At 35.5% G+C, this 23,504-nt stretch overlaps 1 protein-coding gene across 3 annotated transcripts; it reads right to left on the bottom strand.

Moving 5' to 3' along the window:
- Positions 1 to 696: 696 nt before the first annotated feature.
- On the bottom strand, positions 697 to 21,378 carry LOC113045056 (extended synaptotagmin-2-A-like). Of its 3 annotated transcripts, none has more exons than XM_026205183.1 (23): positions 20,553 to 21,378; positions 13,573 to 13,614; positions 13,281 to 13,415; positions 12,443 to 12,519; positions 12,283 to 12,355; positions 11,682 to 11,771; positions 10,788 to 10,843; positions 8,575 to 8,695; positions 8,315 to 8,491; positions 8,150 to 8,232; positions 7,970 to 8,018; positions 7,752 to 7,841; positions 6,897 to 6,992; positions 6,596 to 6,697; positions 3,588 to 3,662; positions 3,286 to 3,372; positions 2,713 to 2,862; positions 2,146 to 2,519; positions 1,943 to 2,041; positions 1,722 to 1,853; positions 1,496 to 1,601; positions 1,199 to 1,248; positions 697 to 781 (listed from the first exon to the last, which is right to left on the bottom strand). In XM_026205183.1, the coding sequence occupies exons 1-23, from the start codon at positions 20,931 to 20,933 to the stop codon at positions 739 to 741; spliced, it is 2,688 nt and encodes an 895-aa protein (XP_026060968.1). In that variant the 5' UTR covers positions 20,934 to 21,378; the 3' UTR covers positions 697 to 738. The 3 variants fall into 3 exon arrangements, with proteins under 3 accessions (XP_026060968.1, XP_026060969.1, XP_026060970.1); XM_026205184.1 differs by lacking the exon at positions 6,596 to 6,697 and adding an exon at positions 4,783 to 4,845 and having other exon boundaries at positions 20,553 to 21,375; XM_026205185.1 differs by lacking the exon at positions 6,596 to 6,697 and having other exon boundaries at positions 20,553 to 21,376.
- Positions 21,379 to 23,504: the final 2,126 nt, after the last annotated feature.

Genomic DNA, 23,504 nt, shown 5'->3' with positions numbered 1-23,504 from the left:
ACACACAACACGTGTGTATGTGTGTGTATATATATATATATATATATATATATATATATATATATATATATATATATATATATATATATATATATATATATACACACATACACACACACACACACACACACACTTAGGTGCATATTTGGTTTAATCACACACTTTATAATAAACAGAGTACTTCTTTGGTAAATTTTTGTCTCCTAAAAGGAGCATCTGTAGGCATTAACAGAGATGGTAATCTATAACACTTTCAAAGAGTTCAGTGCTTGTTTAACAAGAACTCTTAAGGTTAATATTTTTCAACAATACTATCATTTCTTTTTAAGATTTATTTGTATATATTTACAGTCTGAGCTTAATTTTATATATATAAAACAGATGTTGTTAGAGTTTGCCACTCTTGGTTTAGATATCTAAATGTGTAAACAACTAATAAATCCAACAGATGCCACTGAACCGTATCCCTTTTTAACTTAAAAAAATCTCTAAACACTCTCATTCTCTCTTTCACTCTTGCTAAGTCAGTGCACGTAACATCGATAGAGTTTTTTTTCTTCTTCTTTCACACTGCAAATCTATTAAAAGTGATAAAATCTGAGGATCCAAAATGTACAAATTTTGCCCACGGCTAAAACACATGGCTTAAATATGGCTGAAGTTTGGAGTCTTGCGCAGGGGTTTGTAGCTTTTTTTTTAATACAGTATGTGTAGGCAGAAAGAAGTTAGTTCCTTTGGTTAAGGGGATTGTCGCCTCAGCCCGTCCACTGAAAGCTCATACCTGCCAAACACACACAAACACAATCATATTCACATAAACATTTCAGATACCATGTTCACACACCTTTGGCGAAATATTAATGATTTTTTTTTTTTTTTTTTTGCTTTGTTTTTTTTTTACACTGTGCCATTTTATTAAATGTATATTTTATTAAATGTATATTTATACTTTGCATAAAGAAAATGTGGCTTATAACTCGCATAACAAACATTGTTTTTTACTTTAAATAAAATAAAATAATTATTATAATCATGTTTTTCTTCTCCAAAATGATGTATTGTACATCAGGTTAAACATAACCACTGTAAAGTATATTTTATGCATATATTACAGTAATGGGAATATTCAGTATAATCAATATCATTTTATTCATATTAAAAGGCTTAATCTTTGTAAATTATATAAAAAAATATTTACCATTGCGTTGAGCTCTTTGATATATCCTCAAAGGTCAAGTCAACTAACACCTGGGAAAAACACACACATAATTTTATATATGAATAATTTTATATATGAATAATAAAAAACCCTAGAAAGTAATATTTTAGATTTACATATATATAATAATTTAAGATTTAGAACAATGATATCAAGGATGTTGTGAATGGCAAACAATGTTATTTATCTTATGAACAGGATTTAAGAAGTTATTTATGTTATAAATGTTGTGAGGACTGTTATTTCTAATGTTATTTATGATGTGAGGGATGTCACCTTTCCCAGCAGCCCTCTGTGTTTTGACAGAATTCCTCCTCCATTCTTCACAGCCACATCTAGAGTTCTTCTGTGCAACTCCACAAGTGACACGCTGAATTCAAACCTACACAAACACAAGACACACATCCCACAAACACTTTATTTAAAAACACAAATACAAGTATTTTTATTCAAGGTAAAATGAGAAGACTTAAAGAGACTGGAAGAGGAAAAAGAAACTGACGTTTGATCATAGACCGGATTTACTGTTTTCTTTATCGTGCTTGTTTTTCTGCGTCCAGAGCGTCGTTTATCAGGCAGCAAATACAAACGGACGTATGGATCAGAACCATTTTCCGTACAAGAGATCAGATTCCTGGAAATACCAAAATATGAGGACTTTCATATTAAAAACATCACTTTCACAAACACTGAAATACTTAAGAAGAATCAAAAGTATTTTACCTGCAGCCGTGCACCACGACGATTAGTTTGTTTCTTTGAGAACTGTGTCTGATGGTTAACTGAACTTCACCCAATGGAGCGAAACCAGGTGAGGCTCCACTGCAAAAGAGAAAAAAAATTATATATCTTTTTTTAACTGTTGTGGTGTTAGAATATAAACATGAACCAGACATTCAAAATATGTTTAAAATGTTCAAACATACTTCTGTTGTATTTGTTGCATTGTCTTCTGGAGCTCCTGGGTGGTGCTGGGGTTAGAGATGTCAGATGCTATGCTGGGGGTCGGCTCTTTGCTGTTTAGGTGTAGCTCAGAGCCAGAGATGGCCAGGTTAGACGTGCTCCACCCCGAATTAGCCAGACGGGTAGGTGAGTCCTCAAATGGCCTGCTGTCTATTAGGGGCTCCACTCGCGGGGAGGGTTGGGTTCTGGGTGATGGGGTCTGCGGCTGGGTTTTGGGTACTGGGATGGGCTCTGAAACATTGGGCCGCTGAGGAGAGGCGTTGGGGATCTCGCTGGGGCGGCGGATCTGAACGGAGGACGGCTGACCTGATACTGCCAACTTATCCATAGAGAGAATCTAAAACACACATATAAATATGACTTTTTATGTTTATTTACAGCAAGACTTCCTGCTGAGACAGACCCTCTATAGGGCAAAGTTCAGTTGTTTCTTTGCCACTGGTGTTTAAACTGCTCACTGAGCTCATTAAAGACACTTTTTTCATTGAAGATTCTTTGAAAATATATATTTTTGTTTGTGTGTGTGTTACCCTAAGTGCCATCTTCATCTTAATCGTGGAGCCGGGTCCCGAGTTCCTGAGTGGGAATCGCTGACTGATAGTCATCTGATCCTCCTGCAGCAGCTTTGACAGAAGAAAAGAAAACGTCCCTAGGGAACACTCGTGCTTCGCATCCTTTACCTGCACACACACAAAACATCAGACTGTGACTCGTATGAGACGCCACTGTGTTGTAAACACTGCATCGTCCAGACTATATATACTTTACATGAATAGGGTACAACTGAGTCAATACAACTGTGTATTAATACCTTTATTTCTATGATTTAGTAATTCTCCAGAAATAAATAAATAATTACACTTAAAAAATACATGTAAAAACAAAAGGCAGGGCAACAAATCCAGTCTAAATACATCACTTAGAAGAGAATAGCTAGTACGATACCAAAGTTGGGGTTGTAATTATAGTAACACTTTCTTATAACAGCATTTGCAAAACCCTCCCAGTGTTCAAAACTTCCACCTTTCAGAGACCAGCCCAAATTTGCAACCATTAAAGCCACAAAACCCCATGTTGCCTGCGAGTGCATGTTTCTGCTTTACCTCCACTTCAAGTTCTTGACACTTTGGATTGTGGATCAGGAATGTGAAGGCCTCCTCCCAAAGCGGCTCGTTGGTTTTATATCTTGTCTGTAATGAGAAAAGAATGTAAAATATTTCACCATTATACATTTAGCAACACTGAATATACAGGATCTGAACTGGAATTATTTTACCATTTTAAAAATTCACAGTAAAGTCCGACTTCACACAATTTTTCATTTTTAAATTTGCACCTTTAAGAATATCCTGTTATGCACATATACATTTAAAGGCAGATTACTTTTGTACATCAGTGTGTTTACCTTGCTCTCAAAGGATTTGTGTCCCACGGTAAACTGGACGAATGGACTGGGCACACTGGTGACATTTTTACTAGACTACAGAGCATACAAACAGTTATTAACAATGCTTCCATATTAAAATAACAATATGCACAAATAACATTATCAACCTTAACCGCACTCTTACTAAAGCAAATAACAAAAGGATTTAAATCAAACAATAATAGCGTCATCTCAAACATGTAAGAACCTACAGTACATATTTGCACACTAAAGGCTTGAAACGATCCTTAGTAACCACATGATATTTACTCCCGTCTAAATCTGCAATGACTATGAACCACACGGCATGCTGTCCAGTACCACAGACAGTTACAGTACATTACAGTTTGCATGAGATTGCTTACCAACATTTTTTTGTTCAAAGTCCACAGGGGGCTGTTTTCTATATAGCTTGTACACATACAAACATATGTCCTATTTACTTAGATGGGAAAAGTCCAAAATCTACAAGATTATGTTTTTACATTTTCAAATTAGCACTGTAATTTAATTCAATGCTACTGTAAATTCTGCTTCTTTAGTTCAAATCTCAATACATTAGGCTGATCCAGTTAATGCATTTTCCCATTTAATCACAGGGGCGATTTAAAATCAAGTAACAACATTTTTTACAGAAATAAATGATTACTATTAAAACTTGTCCAAATGATTGAGCCTGATAATAAACAGCATGCCATGAGTCCAGATGGGGTAAACATTAAAGTTTTCATTCACAGAAAGTTGAAAATAATTTTAAAATATTATATTTATTTCATTAAATTAAAATTGCAGTGGCCATTCCTCCTTATGAATGCCATGCACTACATTACTATCAGGACATAAAAAATTAAAACTTGTTAGATTCAAGCAAGGTCTTACATGTCATTTATGTAGGATTTTGTGAATACTCTTGATTCATATATTGCTTGAATTTAAAGCAATCAATTTAGAATTGGCAAAATGGGATTTCCATAAGAGAAATAGTCTCTGTGGGATTCAGAGACTGAATTCAGTGTGTTTCAGACATTCAGATACACAGACAGGTCTGCATGCGGTTAATCAAAGCACACACGATACCTGCAGCAGAAGGATCTTAAATCGACATTAACAACTTGCCACATCTCTCTACATCATTATGTGTGTGCGGAAATTGTGAGAAAACTGGTTGTGTTACCTTTATGGCTTTATTGACTGTACCCTTCTTCAGACCTGCATTGTTGAATTCTAAAGGATTGCGCTTATTTCCCCAAGCAGAAAAGGATGAGACACACACGCCAACACACACACACACACAGACACACACAACACACACAAATACAGGCAGGATTATTAGAAGGATGGCATGCAGATTTAAATTCATAATTGCACAAACATCCTGGGAGTACTCACTCAATCATACACAACAAAATGAATGATTACGGAATTAACGCATGGTTAATTGAGTGAAAATGAGAAAAGATGAAGCCTCATTGTATTTTATTCATATGATTGTTCAAATGATGAAAAAGCACTAGCAGGAAGCATCAGCATATTTTTATTCATTTGCGTTTGATTAGTCATGCCTGGAGAGTGGGCACATGAGGACACACAATTCAGGTGTCAAGGACAGTAATGAAGAAAGAAACATGAGAGAGAAATATGGACAAGGCAATCCAAAGAAAATCAGTCCAACCCACACTTCACTGCAAATCAACTCACAACAGGACACTACAAGATGCCTGAATTCTCTGAACGCTTTCAGTGACTAATGAAAATGATTAAATGAGACATGGGCTGATACAGCAACAGTTATACAACAGTTACAGTCGGTCCAAATGTGCCGATATTTAATAATATAGCACGCTTTGGATCAGCATCCCATTTGTTTGCTGCTCAGACACACAGCAGTTGATTCTCTTTTTGTATGGAAAGTAAAAATCGACAAACTAGCTTCCCAACATTGTATGTATAAACTGTTGTATAAAAGGTTGCTTGTTCATAAAGTGAAGTGCAGAGTGAGACCTGTTTCATTCAACATGCTTCCAAAGTTGACACTCTACTGCACTACTTGCATGTCTATGTTACACCCCTCCAACACACACTACTGTTCAAAATTAAATAAAAATTACATTTTTAAAACTAGTCTCATATATTCATCAACATTTAGTTGTTCAAAGTTACAGTAAAAACAGCAATATTGTGAATTCTAGTCTTCGGTGTCACATGATCCTTTAGAAATCATCCTAATATGCTGATTTGGTGCATATTAATGTTGAAACGGTTGTGCTACTTAATGTTTTTTTGGAAATGTCACACATTTTTCGAAGACTGATCTAGTGAACAGTTCGAACGCAACAAGGAATTAACGCTGAACTGCATTTATTTGAAATATAAATATTTTGTATCATTATAAAAGTCTTTCATGAAACTTCTGATGAATTTAATGAATCTTTGCTATATTCAAACCTACATCTAATAAATAAAAACTTTTGAAGAGTAGTGTATCACAATCCTTATCTTACACACAAATAATCAGCAAATCAAAAAAAAAAAAATAACTTGATCAGCAATATACCACATAACCTCATTTAGCGCTCCGAACAGGGCTGACAGCTGCATTATGTTGCTCTTTTTTTTTTTCCTGAACCACCTCTGATGCTCTATATTCAAATGCCTTCTTTAAAGGAAAGAGTGCACATCTACAGTGACAAAACAACTGCACACACAAAAATGGCTGCATTAACACCACTAATACTGACTATTTATATCTATGCAAAATGCAGGCAGGGCCTCTGTAAACTCTAGCATGCTGACAGACCAAGCCACGGCATAAACAAATACAAACAAAACATTCCTCAGAGTTTGAACAGCACTACAAGAACAATTTTACATGCAAAAGGGAAGTGGAGATGTAACTATGAAACACTTCTAAATTAAATTGCACCAAATGCAGGTCAAATCAAATGCAAGTAGACCAATCTAATAGGAATGCCAACAGAGTGACTCACAAACATTGTCCTGTAGAGGGCAGAAGTGTTCTCACAGAACACCAGCCCGGCAGAGCGGCGCTCTCTCAGACACCCACTGCCCACCTGCCCCTCAAAAACACTCTTTATCCAGAGTAACAGGAAACCAGAGTGGGACAACAGAAAGAAACAGAGGATGAAAGGAGAAAAAGGCAAGGCAAGTGCAGTAGTAGAAGTGTTACCTGATGAAAGAGGAAAGGTGGAGCATAGGAAAATAAGGAAGAAAGAAGCTAGTGTGGGTCAGTGTGTGTGTGTGTGTGTGTGTGTGTGTGTTAATGCTCACTGGGAGATTTTTGGCTGAGTCCAGATGCACCAACAGTAATGCTGATGACAGTCCATCATTGGCCTGCCCTTTATCTGCTTTAATGCTGCTTAAAACCTGAAAACAACACATCAACATTCATCACTCTGTTGTGTGTGATCCACATTGTGGAGATTTGTCTCTTTAAACAGACTAAATTATGTCTTAATGCAATAATTGTCACAAAATTATTTAGTATTAGTTTATAGAACTGGGAAATATCAGAGTTTAAAAGCAGAAATGTGCAGTTCGTATTTTTTTTTTCTTATAGTTCTACTATACATAAGTTTGGGATCAGTAAGATTTTTTTTTTTTAATTTTTTTTTAAAGAAATTTATATTTTTCTTTTAAATTAATCATAAGTGAGAGTTAAATACATTCATAATATAACAAAATATTTCTACTTAAAATATTTTTTCTACTTTTAAATCTAAGAGCATTGAAATAAAATCAGTTTCCACAAAAATAGTTTCTGTTTTCAACACTGATAATATCAATAAATGTTTCTTGAGCACCAAATTGGCATATCAGAATGATTTCAGAAGGATCATGTGACACTGAAGACTGGAGTAATGATGCTGAAAATTCTACTTTGCCGTCACATTAATAAATAACATTTTATTGCACAATATTTCCGTTTTTACTATATTATTGCTTTTACTGTATTTTTGATCAAATAAATGCAGCTTTAGTGAGCACAATAGACTTCTATTTTACTGACCCTAAACTTTTAAAGGGTAATGTACTGTACTATAGTTATTTGATCAGTAAAGTCTAAATCATTAACATAAGTCATATCATATCACTTTGGTGTGTATAAGAGGTGTGTTACGTTACCTCATCGAGTTTATCCGGTGTAGGGAGAAGAGAAAGCCATTCAATCTTCAGGTGAAGCTTTCCTGTAGCAACATCATCAAGTACAAACCACTAAACTCACACACACACACACACACACACACACACACACAGGTGAAAAAGGGGGTGAATTCATTATCTGAAATAAAGCTGGACAGATGTAAGACCGAAATAAAACAAAAAGGTATTTTATTTTGTACCTCATCTACTTTCTGTTCCTTCTCTAGTTCATCTACGTTGATGGTAAGGCTAAAGAATACAGGAGGACAAAAATCAAATGAATACAATAAAAACACTTTTTATTGATCTTTTATGGTGGAAGTATTATTGCTTGTAATTATTTGATGATTGATTAGATCAATCACAGGCACAGCCATTACCTTCCCAAATAATCATCCTTATCATGGTCCTCATCATAAAGCTCTATCTCCACATTCTGTCCTGGGTGATCGTACACAAATACCTAAAACACACATAAACACCTTGGATTGGTAAATAAAACATGTCAGAGAAGGACAGATTCAAATCGCAAATAAGTCCTTTACCTCGTAAACTTCGTTCCATTTAGGATTAACTGTCTCTTTGATGATTTTGGATCTGAAGAGCTGATTGCCCAGCTTAATGACACCATACGGGTCTGACTTTCCTTTTATCAGGCCACCCAGAAACTTGTCCTTCCCTATAATGTCCTGTGCCTCCAGAAAGTGAATCCGCAGAATACTCTAAAACAAAAACACACATATGATATAAATATTCGGTTTATATACGTGTATGCATGTGAATATGAAGTGTTCAAGTATGTCACCTTTGGCATTGGGAAGCGGAGTCTAGAAATCTGTGCATCATCTACAAGTGGAATAGTGATTTTGTTTGGCAGCACGAGAAAACTGTATATGATATCCTGGATAACGCTGTCACACAGACCACTGTGAAAGACAGAGGAAGAGAGATTAGTGATGATGTTAAATATTAAAACAAATCAGTCAAATGCACTAAATCCAGTCTTTCCAACCAGAAGCGATTTTTTTCCCAAAAAATATGTGATATTTTGAATGGAAAGACTATGCCTTCACAAGCTGTATAGACCACGTTTATTATACTTTCTGGGTAAATTGAGCTTGACAGCTGCAGTTGTAATCGGTTTGCCTTTCCCCTGTGTAGAAAAAGGCAACTTGAATGTTCTGCTACATAATAACTTTGTACAAAATAGCTTGTACAATTTAGGTTAAATGCCAATTCTCTGTATTTATGTTGAGGTATGAACAACAATTTTCAATGCTTTTTTGCTTTGACTAAACACACATCTTCCGGCTATTTTTTTGCTTAAACTATGTGAATTAAACATTTGGGATAGTTCTCAAGGTGGCCAGGACCCACTAGAGGGCCTCAGCAAACTTTTAAAAAACATAAAAGTTCATATTAATATTATAATTGATATATTGAAATGTTTTAAATAAACTGAAATGCTAAATTAAAAAAAAAAAAATACAATCAACATAAACCAAAATAATATTTTTTGAAACACTTCCCCTTTTCTGCCCACAGTTCCTGAAATTTCTTAAACCACTAAATGAATTGTGGGTAATTATTTCATGAACACTCCCAGTTTCTGTGAACAAAAAGATGGAAAGCGAGTAGCTTTGTCTTAATTTCACCCAGATTATCAGAGAAAACAAATATTGGGAGGCCTTTGAATATTGTATTTAACTATATGGAGCTTTCGAATAAAAAGTGAAGAGAAGCACTGTGATAAGGGAAAGAATTAAAGCTCTATAATGGTTCCTTTATCCTCCACCAGCAGTTCTCCATTAGCACAGGATTCATTTAAGTTCATTTATAGTTGTTTATAGTCCCTTCACCCACACTATGTCAGTCCCTCCAGGATTCCACAGAACTCTTTTCTGATTTTTGCGGCCTAAAATGACTGATATTACTGCGCCTTTTCTTAAAATCTGCATTGATTTGTGGCATTTCTTATTGTTTTGCAGCGAAAATATACCACAGACAACATTCTTCAGTCACTGTTATGACTTTTCTGACTTCGAGAAACATTGAATGTCTCCAGACTAACGTTTGAGGAGACCAGCACTAGTGCCATTAAGTTCGACAGAAGGTGGCACCAGCACCTGACAGTAAAGCACTCACCCTGATCACACATTTATATCTCAGAGATGTTTATTTATGTCTGCATGCACATATGCAAGATGTATTTTTAAAAGTGCTTACTCATCTGCATTACGTTTCTAAGACATTTCCTGTCAGATGTCAAATAGACATTGAATAGAATGCATCTTAAACTGCTTCTGAGACATTTATCAGATTACACAGCAGATGATTCCCAGATCTTTAGCAGATGTCTTACAGATGTAATAAATACATTACATCTGATAAAATGTACTTTTATTACTTTCATTCATAATGTCTAAATACAAAAATATACATATTATGGAGTGGAAATGGCCTATAAGTACTTCTCTGCAACCATCTACTTGTGGTAGTTTAATATATCTTTTATTTTTTAATAATTGTTTGCTTTCCTACATTATGAAACTTTTAGGACAAGATCTCCCCATGCCTAAACCACAACGCCAGCTTCACCTATGACATGACTATAAAAGGAGAAAAAGAGAAAAGCGCGAGAGAGAGCGAGAGAGAGAGAGAGAGAGAGAGAGAGAGAGAGAGAGAAACTGCTCTGGGGAAACATTAAACTCTACATTTGGACACACACACACACACACTGATGCTAGGGGATCACAGGCCGCACTTTAAGATAAAACACACTATTAAGACCCCATCATTTCCCCTCCATCACAAGTGGGTGTAAACGTGGATCGTCTGACAGGAAGAGCATGTATAATGTCTGTGTGAGAGACTTTTATCTGTGCCACCTCAAAATACAAAATAGTACATGTGACAGTATATGTGCATTTCAAAGGCTGCCTTATCCACTCTCCAGTTTCATGAAACTGGCATAATATGATTACATGATGTGTGATGGCTAACACGTGCATCACTCACTTTATTCCAGGGATGTCCAGCATATTAGTAAGACCTGTCCAGTTTATATCCAGAAACTAAGAGAGAGAAACAGAAACATTTAACAATGTTTAATACATAAAGGTAATATATATATGTGTGCATGTGTGTGTGTTTCCTGTAAAATACATCTTTATTTTTCACTGCAGCAACAAAGCTATAAATCAAATACAGCACAACAGTAACTGCCTATGTTTTCAGTTGGCTCTGGTTCTGGAAATATTTTTCCCTCCACATGAATAAAAAAAAAAAAAAAAGTTCAGTAAATTGTTTTAAGACATGAACCAAACTAATAATCTCTGAGATTAATCACAAACTTATTTTTTAAAGGTTTTTGAAAATAAATAAAAAACAAAGGAACATAACTGTGTTCATATTTTATGAAGGATATAGAATGTTGTAAGCACTGCAAATAATGTTTTCTAATAAGAAAATGACAGATTAACCAAAAAGAATGATTTGTAGTCATTGGTTATAAGTATGATCAAATATATTAGATATTTACAGTTCAAAAGTTTTGTAGTAATAATACTGTAAAATAACATTACAATGTAAAACTAGTTTTCTATTTTAAGATATTTAAACATGTAATTTATTTCTGTGATGACCAAGCTGAATTTCCAGCACCATTACTTCAGTCTTCAGCGTCACGTGATCCTTCAGAAGTCATTCTGAATATATGCTACTCAAAAAATATTTCTACTTATTATCTTATTATGTTGAAAACGTTTGTGCTGCTTAATATTTAGATTGTCTAAATTAAGTAATGGCTGGTATATAGCAAAATGTATTTTAAATAATCAGACACAAACACAATGAAAGAATGTTCTTCAACATGTGACACAATTGTGTGTGTATATGTATTGGTTAACGTACAGGTTTCTTGAGGAAGAACACAGACAGTGCACCAATCAGTGGCATATCTCCTAGCAATGGCTCCATGATGACTCTCAACACACCATTAAGCTACAAATACAAACAACAAACAAATAAAAGGAAAGATTATAATATAAAACAGTGAGAAATGCTGGATTCAAACTGGCTTGCATGAGCACTATAGCTCAACGTGTCGAAGCATATGCAGTAACTGTTAGTCAAATAATTCTGACTTGCATATAATGCACATACATGATATGTGAAGTAGACCTGAGTTTAAATCCTGCTCGGATTATTTCCCAAAACCACTAGCGCTCATAATGTTTCCTGTAACATCTCCACTATTCTCTTCATACAAAGCCAAAAAGCTCATATAAATAATTAAAAACTTCTGCTTGCAGATATGAGAATGGACTAACATTACATCTAATGCTTAACTATAAACTAACAAAGCAAAGAAGCGCTGTCATACAGTTCAAACTCACATCAAAGCTCATGTGTGGTCGCTCTGACTGTTATCAGGGTAATGGGGGCATTCTCAAATGTAAACAACTTATGTAACACACAAACGGGCATCTGTCACACACTCTCTGAGTCTTACCTGTATGCTCTTGATTCCTGCATGGCAATAGTATTTCTTAATATCCACATCGATTTCAGTGTTTCCGACAAAGCTAGACAAAGTTACACACAAACAAAATTTCAATATATCAAGTCCTGTAATGAGTCTCAGCGGTGAACGGTAACTGTGTGTACTTTACCTGATCTGTAGATCCATAATAATCTGTCGCTTATCTACATTCTCTGTATAAACTTTCACTCCATCCACCCTGAGGGGCTGCAGACAGATGGAAGATTATTATATTGTGTGTATAAGAGTATGTAAATGTGTGTGTTGGTTTACTAAGTTTTAATTTGAGGACAAATGTCTTGAGCTAAATGTGACTAAATGTGAGGTTGTCCTCAAAGGTAAAAATGATCTAGAATGTAATGTTTTGAGTAGCATTTTTATATGCCAAAGATTTACTTTTAGGGGTAGATTTAGTTATAAATTATAAATAGCTTTATATAATACAACTTAAGTCTTTGGTGTGTCCTCAAACAGATAAAGAATTAAGAAGTGCTAATATTTGTTTACTAAGTTTTAATTTGAGGACAAATGTCTTGAGCTAAATGTGACTAAATGTGAGGTTGTCCTCAAAGGTAAAAAGGATCTAGAATGTAATGTTTTGAGTAGCATTTTTATATGCCAAAGATTTACTTTTAGGGGTAGATTTAGTTATAAATTATAAATAGCTTTATATAATACAACTTAAGTCTTTGGTGTGTCCTCAAACAGATAAAGAATTAAGAAGTGCTAATATTGATTTAAAATAAATAAATGTTAATATAATATGATCAAATTCCACTTAATTATTTTGTATAGAATTAATAAATTATATTTATATTACTTATATGTATAATTTAAATGCTTCAATTATAATGATTTTACATGAAATCATAAAGTTGTCTTTTTGGGTTGGTTTAGGGATTGAGTTAGTTAGGTCTATGGTATGCTCTCATTTAGACAGCTATGTAAACATGTGCATGTGCATGTACCTTGTTCCCCATGTCTATCTTGGAGAAGGTGAAAGTACTAAGGTGTGCATTGGCTCCCTGTACTGCCGGTTCAATGGTCTCTCTGAAAATTTTATCTACAAACTGACAAATATATGGCCACATCTGATGTACAGTCTGTTTAAAAAAAAAAAGAGGAAGAGAGAGAGAGTTAATACTCTTGAGAAGACATTTCTGGGTTAGCATAGATTCAGATCTATTTTTATCAAACCACACCACCACACACACACACACACACACACACACACACACACACAAAAAAAAACACACACACCTTGTTGAGCCACTCCACTCTCTCCACATCTGGAAAATGAACCTGAAACACAAAACAAACTGAATTTTATTTTAATGGATATTTTAAACACATTCATTAGTCACAGCACATCACCAGCTGAGAATTACAGCTCTCAAAATAATTCAACAAATCAGTATTTTACACTTCATCACAATGCCACGTTGATTCTTTAATTCCTTAATTCTTCAATGAAATGATGCATTGGTATAAACAGAAGAGTTCAATTTCCACTTCTCTAATTCTTAAAATGAACTCATTTATTCTCATTACTCATCATATCCATTACTCATTACATGACCACATTATAATGACATAATGTGGCTGTTTAACTAGTTAATACGTTAGCTATCATTAACTAATAGAATCTTATTGTAAAGTGTTACCAATTTTATTGTTATGTTTTTATAACATGACGCAAATGATTTTCATCTTGTCCAGTTAGTGGTTTTTGAGCATCAGAGTTCTTTCACAGATGCTGACACAACAACATTAAACACACTAAACGGCTAGTGACACTAAACATACAAAACAACTAGTGCAGTCCAATTCATCGGCCATCAGTAATAGGTTTGAATCGGTCATTGAATCAGTTGAAGTAATTCTTCACTGAACTAGTATTCAATATTTGAAAAAATATATAATTATATCATAAAAGGGGACTTCTGGTAATTACCTTTGTAACAGATTTTTTTTATGAAGACTGATGAAGGATACGATGTTGGAGTTAAAAGTAATGTTCAGATTTTTGATTTAAATTTTCTTCCAAAAACCATAATGTAGTATTAAACCATTTAAAGTTTTTCACTGAACACTGTAAAAAAAGAAAAAAAAAAGGTTTGAAGTAAAATGATTACTGGAGTATGTTTTACTATAAAACACCATTCAATTCTTTCTAAACATGTCAAAATTTTCAAGTTTAATTAATTGTGCAAAATGTGGTTTCTTTGGATCATCTAAGAAATCTACCTGGAAATTAAAAATTGAAAATGTGGCTTTTACACCAAATCTTTTCCAGTGTTTATGATAAATTACCTTACCGTATCTCACAATTAAGTTACAGTTAACCAATTAACAGGTTTTTACTTTAGTCCTGTTCCGTAAAAATTGCAAATGTTTTTTTGCAGTGTTGAAATGAGAAACTATTAATATTTTACTCTTAATTAAAATCATATGGAAATGTATATTTACACTAATTTATTTGTTTCTTTCTTAATGCCATGCCCTTTAGAAATTCAATGTGGAATTCAGGTAAAATTCTTATTCGAAATATAGTGTTCTAGTTTTCGCCGCATCATGCTGCTCGCTCACAGTGTAGACAATGTGTCTCTCTCTTCGGCTCTTCATCTTACTTTCCTCAACATGCAGTAGAGTAAACTCTGGTAAGAAGAGAGGACCTATATGGAAAGATGTGGCACAAAAGCATCTGACTGAGAGATATGCCAGAAAAACCAAATGGAAAATCCCTGACTTGTCCTTGGCTGCAATTCTTTCTCATATTTTCCTGAGGGAGAAAGCCAGCCTATGACTCAAAGCTGTGTTATTTCCTGATTATACGCGCAGAGAGCAGACTGCAGCTAAAGTTAGCCTGCTAATTCCCATGGCCTGTCAGAGAGCAGCCGACGCGGAGCTGATCCAATCTGATAGAACAAACTCTGCATCTCTACATGTATTATCTCTGCCACAAACACCCATATCTCTGGCCTTCAAAGAGCTTAGAAAGCATTGTTAGGGGTCAAAGTCTCATTCACAGACAGATGGTGAATATTTTTTTTCTGTTCTCCTGTATCTTTCTGCCTATTTCTATAACAATGCACACTAGATATTTGCATATTTCATCCATAAATACAGTAAAATGTAAATGTAAATGAGTCAGGAACTTCCATGCAGTATTTCCAGTTTCAATAGCACGGTTCTGACACAACACAGGCAGCTAGTCTGAGCCTGTAAAACTGATTCATGAGGACATGTTAACGCTCTGACCAAATGCAGTAATGTGTGTGTGATTTATCCACATGGGCGTGTACGTGTGCGTCTGTGTAAGATCTGATCTGTTAAGCAATGTCATTTCCTAGGCAAGCAAACAACTTTGTAATATACAAAAAGAAACAAACACACAGGCATGCTCATTCTGAGAGGAACTGTAGCAACCAGGAAGGACTTCATATAGATTTGACCTCATCTAACCTCTAAATGAATAAACCAGAGGTGTAGATTGTATTGTGAACTCGATGAAGGACTGACTGCTTGAGCTACTTAATGATTTTGTGAGGTATCACATGCACGACTGGTGAACAGGTCAAAGGGCGTTTGCTGTATATATCAGAGAGCCAGCATGTCAGACAGTCAGGGTGTCAGACTCGAAGCAGGAAGCTGATTGGACGGTATTAGTTTTATTGACGGGTGGAGCTGAGAGAGTACAAGACTGATGTACAAATAAACACAAAATCTCAAATATGAAATCCCGCTCTTAAAGTAGGGATACATTAATGTTCAAATTAAATAATTTAATTAAAATTACAACCAAAAAAAAAGGCTGAAATTAACATTTTATGAATAAAAAAAATTATAAAAACGTGCAATAGAAAGAATCCCACTAGATATAAATGCTAGAGAAAATAGTTACATTTTAATGTAATAATTATTAGTGTTATTAAAGTGTATTATGAGTGTGCTGCATGACTACAAATGCAATCTAAATGTAAAAATAGATGGAAATGAGCATGCACAATTATAAATATCCAATCAGACCATACATATTTAAACAAATTTAAGTAATATTGGCTGACAACTAATAGTTTACTGATATAGAGAAAGATTAGTTTCAAGCAACATGAGTAAATGATGGCAGATTTGTAATTTCTGGGTGAGCTAAACCCAAGAAAAACAGCTCTATTGACTCCTTACTTAAACAATAAGAGTTTGTTTAAGTTGATGAATGGCGAATCATCTCAGCTGAGAGAGAACAGACAGACTGACACCGACCCCCACCAGTTTACAGACAGTGATGACAGGATGACAAGATGAATGAGGCTGGCGATGGACAGATCTGCTGATATAACGGAGTTGTCGTTATTCCTTCAAAGACAAATGATGAGACCAGAGGAGATAGACAAACTGTCCTAAAGAACAGTGTTTCCTGAAAGAACAGGAGGATGGCAACAATCTCTAGCCCTAATGAAAAAAACTACTGGAGCTGCCCAAAGCAATGAAAGAACTGGCCATATTCTCAGCACCTAATACAGAAGAAGAAGCAACAGAAGAACTAGCTAAACAAACACTCTCTTATGGCCGTTTTGACTTAGAACAGACAGTAAAGCATACATACTGTAATAAATCCATCAGACACACACACACACACACACACACACAAACAAACACACACACAGTAAAGGCGTCTCTTGTATAAAAAAACTGTTTTGCAACAGTCTGTTGGAGCCCTATTTTGTAATGTAGTTCGCTGCAGAAGTTCTGAGGTATTTATTTAGCAAATAAGAAGAATTTAAAGCTTAGAAATGTTATATTTTAAGTTAGTGTAATAATCTATATTGATTCCCAGAAGCAGCATTGCCAGTTGTTCCCCAAAGTAAACGCTTTTCTTATCTTAACTATAACTTCTAATGTTATTTTTGCAACATATTCTTTTAGCACAGACACACACAGGCTTATATATTATATTTTTTATTTAAGAAAAACATTTATACTTGACCATTTGTCAGGATTTGGCAACACTGCTCAGAAGTGGTTGACCAGTTTAAGTTCAAATTCTTATTAATATTCAAAAAAAAATATTTTGCAAATGGATTCATTTACAAATTATTTTCATAAATATTACAGAAAATAAATGTAAATACAGAAATTGTTGTCCATGTGTTATTTAATTATTAAATATATTTTTATGTATATTTTATTATACATATCAGCCTTTTTTTTAATGCACATTTAAGCCCTGCTCCACCAAAAAACCTATATCTGTCGAGCACAATTCAGAAGTGAATGAGTTACACAAGAAAGGCTTGGAGAAAAAATGTATAAATAAAATAAACCTTGAATGTCCTGCTAATAAAACTCAAACTTCACTTGATTTCATTGCCATGTTTGATAATGATTCACTTGTTAATTATTAACACATGCACAGCCACAGACACAACATGCAGGGCAGGAGCACTGCCTTTATAATATCTGCCCTCCAGGTAAAGTGTCACTGTATCTGCTCGTCCAAACTGTTGTTCAGAAACAGAACGTGGTGTGCCTCATCTCATTGACAGGTCACTATGGCAACATTTCCTCAAGCATGTGACTCACAGTGCTTTGGTGATGTGATGTCACAATAATAAAGTAATATGTAAATAATAAAGTCATAATGGCAGTTACTGTAGTAACACACCACACCCACTAAGGAGAGGTTCTGTTACCATATACAGCCCTCGTCTGACACAAATAAACAATGTTTCACGAGGTCCTGTTACAAACACACACAGGCAGACCACTTCACTCAAACACATTAAAGGTGCAATAGGTGATTGTCTTCAGAAACATATTTGTAATACTGGTTGAAAGTCTCCTCACATCCTGATAGCAATCATTAAGTTAAGTGGTTTAAATTTATTTATCTGTATTTACAGTATATATTCTGTGGAAGGCGTAGGACCAAGAAATGTACATCCAATCCGAGCGTTTTAAATACCTTTCCTACCTGCCTGTCAACATACATATCTGCATACCTCTTCCTTCCTGGTATTGTAGTACTTTTAAAGTTTTCTTGCTAGTTAATGACACATGATGTAGCCCAACGGTTCCTAATTCCAGTGCTCGCGCACATATTTTGCATGTCTCGCTTAGTTAACAGACCTGATTCAGATGACAAACCTGTTTTGTTCCTTCAAAATGTTCCTTCACTTCGGAACATGGACTGGAATTGGGAACCCCTGATGAAGCCTATTGTAGTAATCCTGTCTCTGGTATTCTGGTCTGTGAGTATAAATGTGTTCAGGGGCGTGGCTTTGGACGGCAATTGGAGGGAGAGTGGGATGTTTGCTTTCAGTGCTATCAGGCTACTGTTAGCATTTTCCAAGATCTCCTATTGCACCTTTAACAGATGATTATTAGTTAAGTATTTAATATGAGTGTGCAGTGAGTATTATCTTTGATTAACACATTTTCATGCATGTTCACATTTAAAGTTAACTATATTTAAATCATGTAAAAAAATCATTTGTTACTTAAAAAAGCTTAAACTCATATTTTATTTTATTAAAGCAACATTTCTCATTTTAGTTTAGTTTAACAAAGTACAAAAATTTGAACTAAATAAAAACTTAAAACTTAAACTAAATAAATAAATGAAACATAACTAGGTAGACATATATATTTGTAAATGATACTAAAAAAAAAAATAAAAAAAATTGATTTTAAATTAAAATTATACAAAACGAAAATAAACTAAAATAAAAAATCTTAAAAATATATTAGCATATCAATGATATTAAAATATTAAACTCACAATCAACCATGCAACCAATGCATGAATCATCAGACAATCAGTCATCCTGAGTTTCATGAATTACCTGTTCATGTTACTTAATATCAGCCTAAAACTGAAAGAAAGAGTTATTATGACATCCTGTCCTGGCCATGGCAAGAGATTTACAGCTAAAGGAGTGAACACTGGAGTTTTGTGTCCCAGAATGCTGCTTTCAGCACACAGGCCTGCTAATATGCCAGAACTATGATCTCAGGTTAGACAGCAAACTCATTTGTTTAAAGTAACAGTACACCAAAGTCTGTAGGCCACAAAAAAAAAAAAAAAAAAAAAAAAAAAACCGTGTCAACCTTACTTGTCCTTGTTTGTACTTAGAGCTTTGAAGATTTGCCTCAAGGATTCAAATTCATGAAAAATGACTCAATGCAGCCTCTGAATTAATATTTCACGTTCAGAATGTATTATTGTAGTCAGACCCACAATAGACGTCTCATCTAGTATTTAAATTAGTGGTTGATCAATGCACATTCTTAAAAGCCTTAAAAGTCCACCTAGGCCTGAGGGCACAACATATATTTTATGAGCATTTCACGTGATCATAATCAATGTGCCTGACATAAAAAGCTTATAAATAGGAAAATGTTGTTCAAATACTTACTAAAGTTACTATTTAATTACACTTCATTACAAGATAAGTTTGTCTTGGACTCTATATTGGTGAATAGATGTATACTGAATATAAACATGAAAAATCTAATTTGGATATCACTTCATTATATTTCAGTCATTATAAATAAAAAATAATCATCGCTGGTCATAGTAAAAGTGTGTTTATATATAATAAATATATTATTTAGAATACAATTATTGATTTGTGGCTGAAAAGGGCTTCTTTTTTGTATCCCAAATATTTTGCCTAGTGAAAAGTTAAGTGATTTTTATTGTATTTTAATTATTTATTTTATTTATAAATGTCATTATGCAATGTTTTATTTTTCATATGACCAATAAATATTATTTTCATTTATAATATCCAATAAGTGATATCCACGCCATGGAAATTTAATATTATATTTTTTATTATTAGTAAGTGCACATTATAGAATATTTATGCATAGTAGAAAAGTGTGAATATGAAGGGAAATGGTTAATGCCATAATCTGTTTCTCTCACTAATGAAGACTTATCAAATAAAAACATTTCAGAAGACCTTAAGGGTGATTGTGCTCTAGTTTAATGGGTGCAGTTTTGATACTTCAGATACAATTTCTGGTCTTGATTAAATTTGTGACTTATTCAGGTATGTAAGCAATGTCAGTGAATACACAAACTTTTGACTACATCAGACACACGCAGAGCAATGACACACCGGTTGAATAGGGCTGTGTAAAATCTTTAGGTCAAGGCTGAGGTCAAAGTGCCCCAAGGTTGTGAAACATTAACAGACGGGAGTAACGCGATGTTCCAGTGTGGAACTCACCCAGGGCGGCAGCTCTGAGCTCCGGACGCTCTGACGCACCGCTCGCTCCTCTTGCTCCAGAAACGCCAGCGCCCGGTTCACCGGAGCGAATCTGCTGCTCTGGTTCCGTCTGAGCCAGAAAAGCGCGGCCAGGGCGATGAGGACCCAGCTAAAGCTGAACTCCAGATATCCCAGCACGTATATGGGGAAAATCAGCAGGAATGTCTTGGCGAACTTGATCCCCATCTGCGTGGCGTCTGTCACCGTGGACTGCGGCTCCTCGTCCGGTAGCACCGACTCGGGTGTTTTGACATCGGTGGGGCTTGGAGGAACAGAACCCGGTCCGTTCAGACTGGCCGCCGGAACGGGTTTTGGTTCCACTCCGTTCACTGACGCACTCATTTCCAAAGTTAAACAAATCCAAAACAAACAACAAAAGTAAAAGCTAAACAACTTAGAGAGCTTCTACAGGAACATCTCAAATGTTTACTGTCAGAATACAACGAGTCGCGTCGCTCGGTTCCGGGCTCTTTCCAGGAGCACAGAGGACTGGATCAGCGTTGCTCCCTAAACTTCTCCCCACCCACCCGACCTTGTCATGTATGGAGCGGCCGTCGGTCCGTGATTTTCCGCCCTTCCCAACGAATTTGTACTCGCTCGAGTCTTCCAGCTGCTGCCTGAACCACGTCTCGCTGTCCCAACCGTCACCGCGCGAGCTGAGAGCGGCACCACCTCTCGCGCTCACAACATCCTGCGAGAACACGAGCTCCTGAGTTTGACCAAACCCGCTGCTCAGAGCTACACTCACAGGAAAACTCTCGATGGCAGAATGAGGGTGGCGCAATGAGCGCAGAGGCGGTCAACAACCGCCATCTAGTGGACAAAATGTATAACACTGATTATCTCTATCTATCTATCTATCTATCTATCTATCTATCTATCTATCTATCTATCTATCTATCTATCTATCTATCTATCTATCTATCTATCTATCTATCTATCTATCTAATAAAATTACGCCCCTCCTAAATGTGATCTAACAAAGGTAAAGGGCAAATATCAACCATTAAGCGGTTTATATTGCTTGTAATTGGGATGGAGTAAATATATGTAGAGTATTTTAACAATCTTTTAAACGGTGTTATTTTAAAACCCCAAAATGCAGCGGGTCCACCAGAATGAGAATGAACACCACACAAGGGTTAAACATGTATAACTGACATGCGGTAGTAGCCTACTCAACAGAAACAGTTTGACTTAGAAGAATTAGTCAAATCATATACAGGTGCTGGTCATATAATTAGAATATCGTCAAAAAGTTGATTTCACTAATTCTATAAAAAAATGAAACCCTAACCCTAACCCTATTATATTCATTCATTACACACAGACTAATATTTATTTCTTTTAATTTTGATGATTATTACTGACAACTAAGGAAAATCCCAAATTCAGTATCTCAGAAAATTAGAATATTGTGAAAAGGTTCAATATTGAAGACACCTGGTGCCACACTCTAATCAGCTAATTAACTTTAAGCAGCTGCAAAGGCCTTTAAATGGTCTCTCAGTCTAGTTCTGTAGGCTACACAATCATGGGGAAGACTGCTGACTTGACAGTTGTCCAAAAGACCACCATTGACACCTTGCACAAGGAGGCAAGACAAAAAAAGGTCATTGCAAAAGAGGCTGGCTGTTCACAGAGCTCTGTGTCCAAGCACATTAATAGAGAGGCGAAGGGAAGGAAAAGAGGGATAAACGCACCCTGGAGAGGATTGTGAAACAAAACCCATTCAAAAATGTGGGGGAGATTCACAAAGAGTGGACTGCAGCTGGAGTCAGTGGTTCAATAACCACTACGCACAAACGTACGAAAGACATTGGTTTCAGCTATCACACTCCTTGTGTCAAGCCACTCTTGAACAACAGACAGCGTCAGAAGCGTCTTGCTTCAAAAAGGATTGGACTGCTACTGAGTGGTCCAAAGTTATGTTCTTTGATTAAAGTAAATTTAGCATTTCCTTTGGAAATCAGGGCCCCAGAGTCTGGAGGAAGAAAGGAGAGGCAATTCATGTTGCTTGAGGTCCGGTGTAAAGTTTCCACAATCAGTGATGGTATGGGGTGCCATATTATCTGCTGGTGTACGTCCAATGTGTTTTCTGAGGCCCAAGGTCAACGCAGCCGTATACCAGGTAATTTTAGAGCACTTCATGCTTCCTGCTTCTGACCAACTTTATGGAAAAGCAGATTTCATTTTCCAACAGGACTTGGCACCTGCACACAGTGCCAAAGCTTCCAGTACCTTACCTTCCAGAGCTAAGGACTATGGTATCCCTGTTCTTAATTGGCCAGCAAACTCCACCTGACCTTGGTGAAGAGGAAAATGCCGATATGCCAGACCCAACAATGCAGAAGAGCTGAAGGCCACTATCAGAGCAAGCTCTCAACACCTGAGCAGTGCCACAGACTGATCAACTCCATGCCACGCCGCATTGCTGCAGTAATTCAGGCAAAAGGAGCCCCAACTAAGTACTGAGTGCTGTACATGCTCATACTTCTCAGTTGGCCAAGATTTCAAAAAATCCTTTCTTTGTATTGGTGTTAAGTAATATTCTAATTTTCTGAGATACTGAATTTGGGATTTTCCTCAGTTGTCAGTTATAATCATCGAAATTAAAAGAGATAAAAAAATCTTTGAAATATCAGTCTGTTAGTAATGAATAACTATAATGTACAAGTTTCATTTTTTGAATGGAATTACCAGTAGTGAAATAAATCAACCTTTTGATGATATTCTAATTATATGACCAGCACCTGTATAACAAAATATGAATACTTTAACTTTTTCCATTATACTTGTATTAAGCACACAATTACAGTAAAACACTTAGCTAAACAAGCACTTCCTCTCATATTCTATTTTACATTTTTTTTGTATTTTACAGGATTAATGGGTTATAGATGTGACGCATGA

Source organism: Carassius auratus, chromosome 27 (genome assembly GCF_003368295.1).
Source record: "Carassius auratus strain Wakin chromosome 27, ASM336829v1, whole genome shotgun sequence".
In the NCBI taxonomy this organism is placed as follows: domain Eukaryota; kingdom Metazoa; phylum Chordata; class Actinopteri; order Cypriniformes; family Cyprinidae; genus Carassius; species Carassius auratus.
The sequence above is the reverse complement of the archived record's forward strand: the minus strand, read 5'-3'. Positions and strand labels throughout refer to the sequence as shown.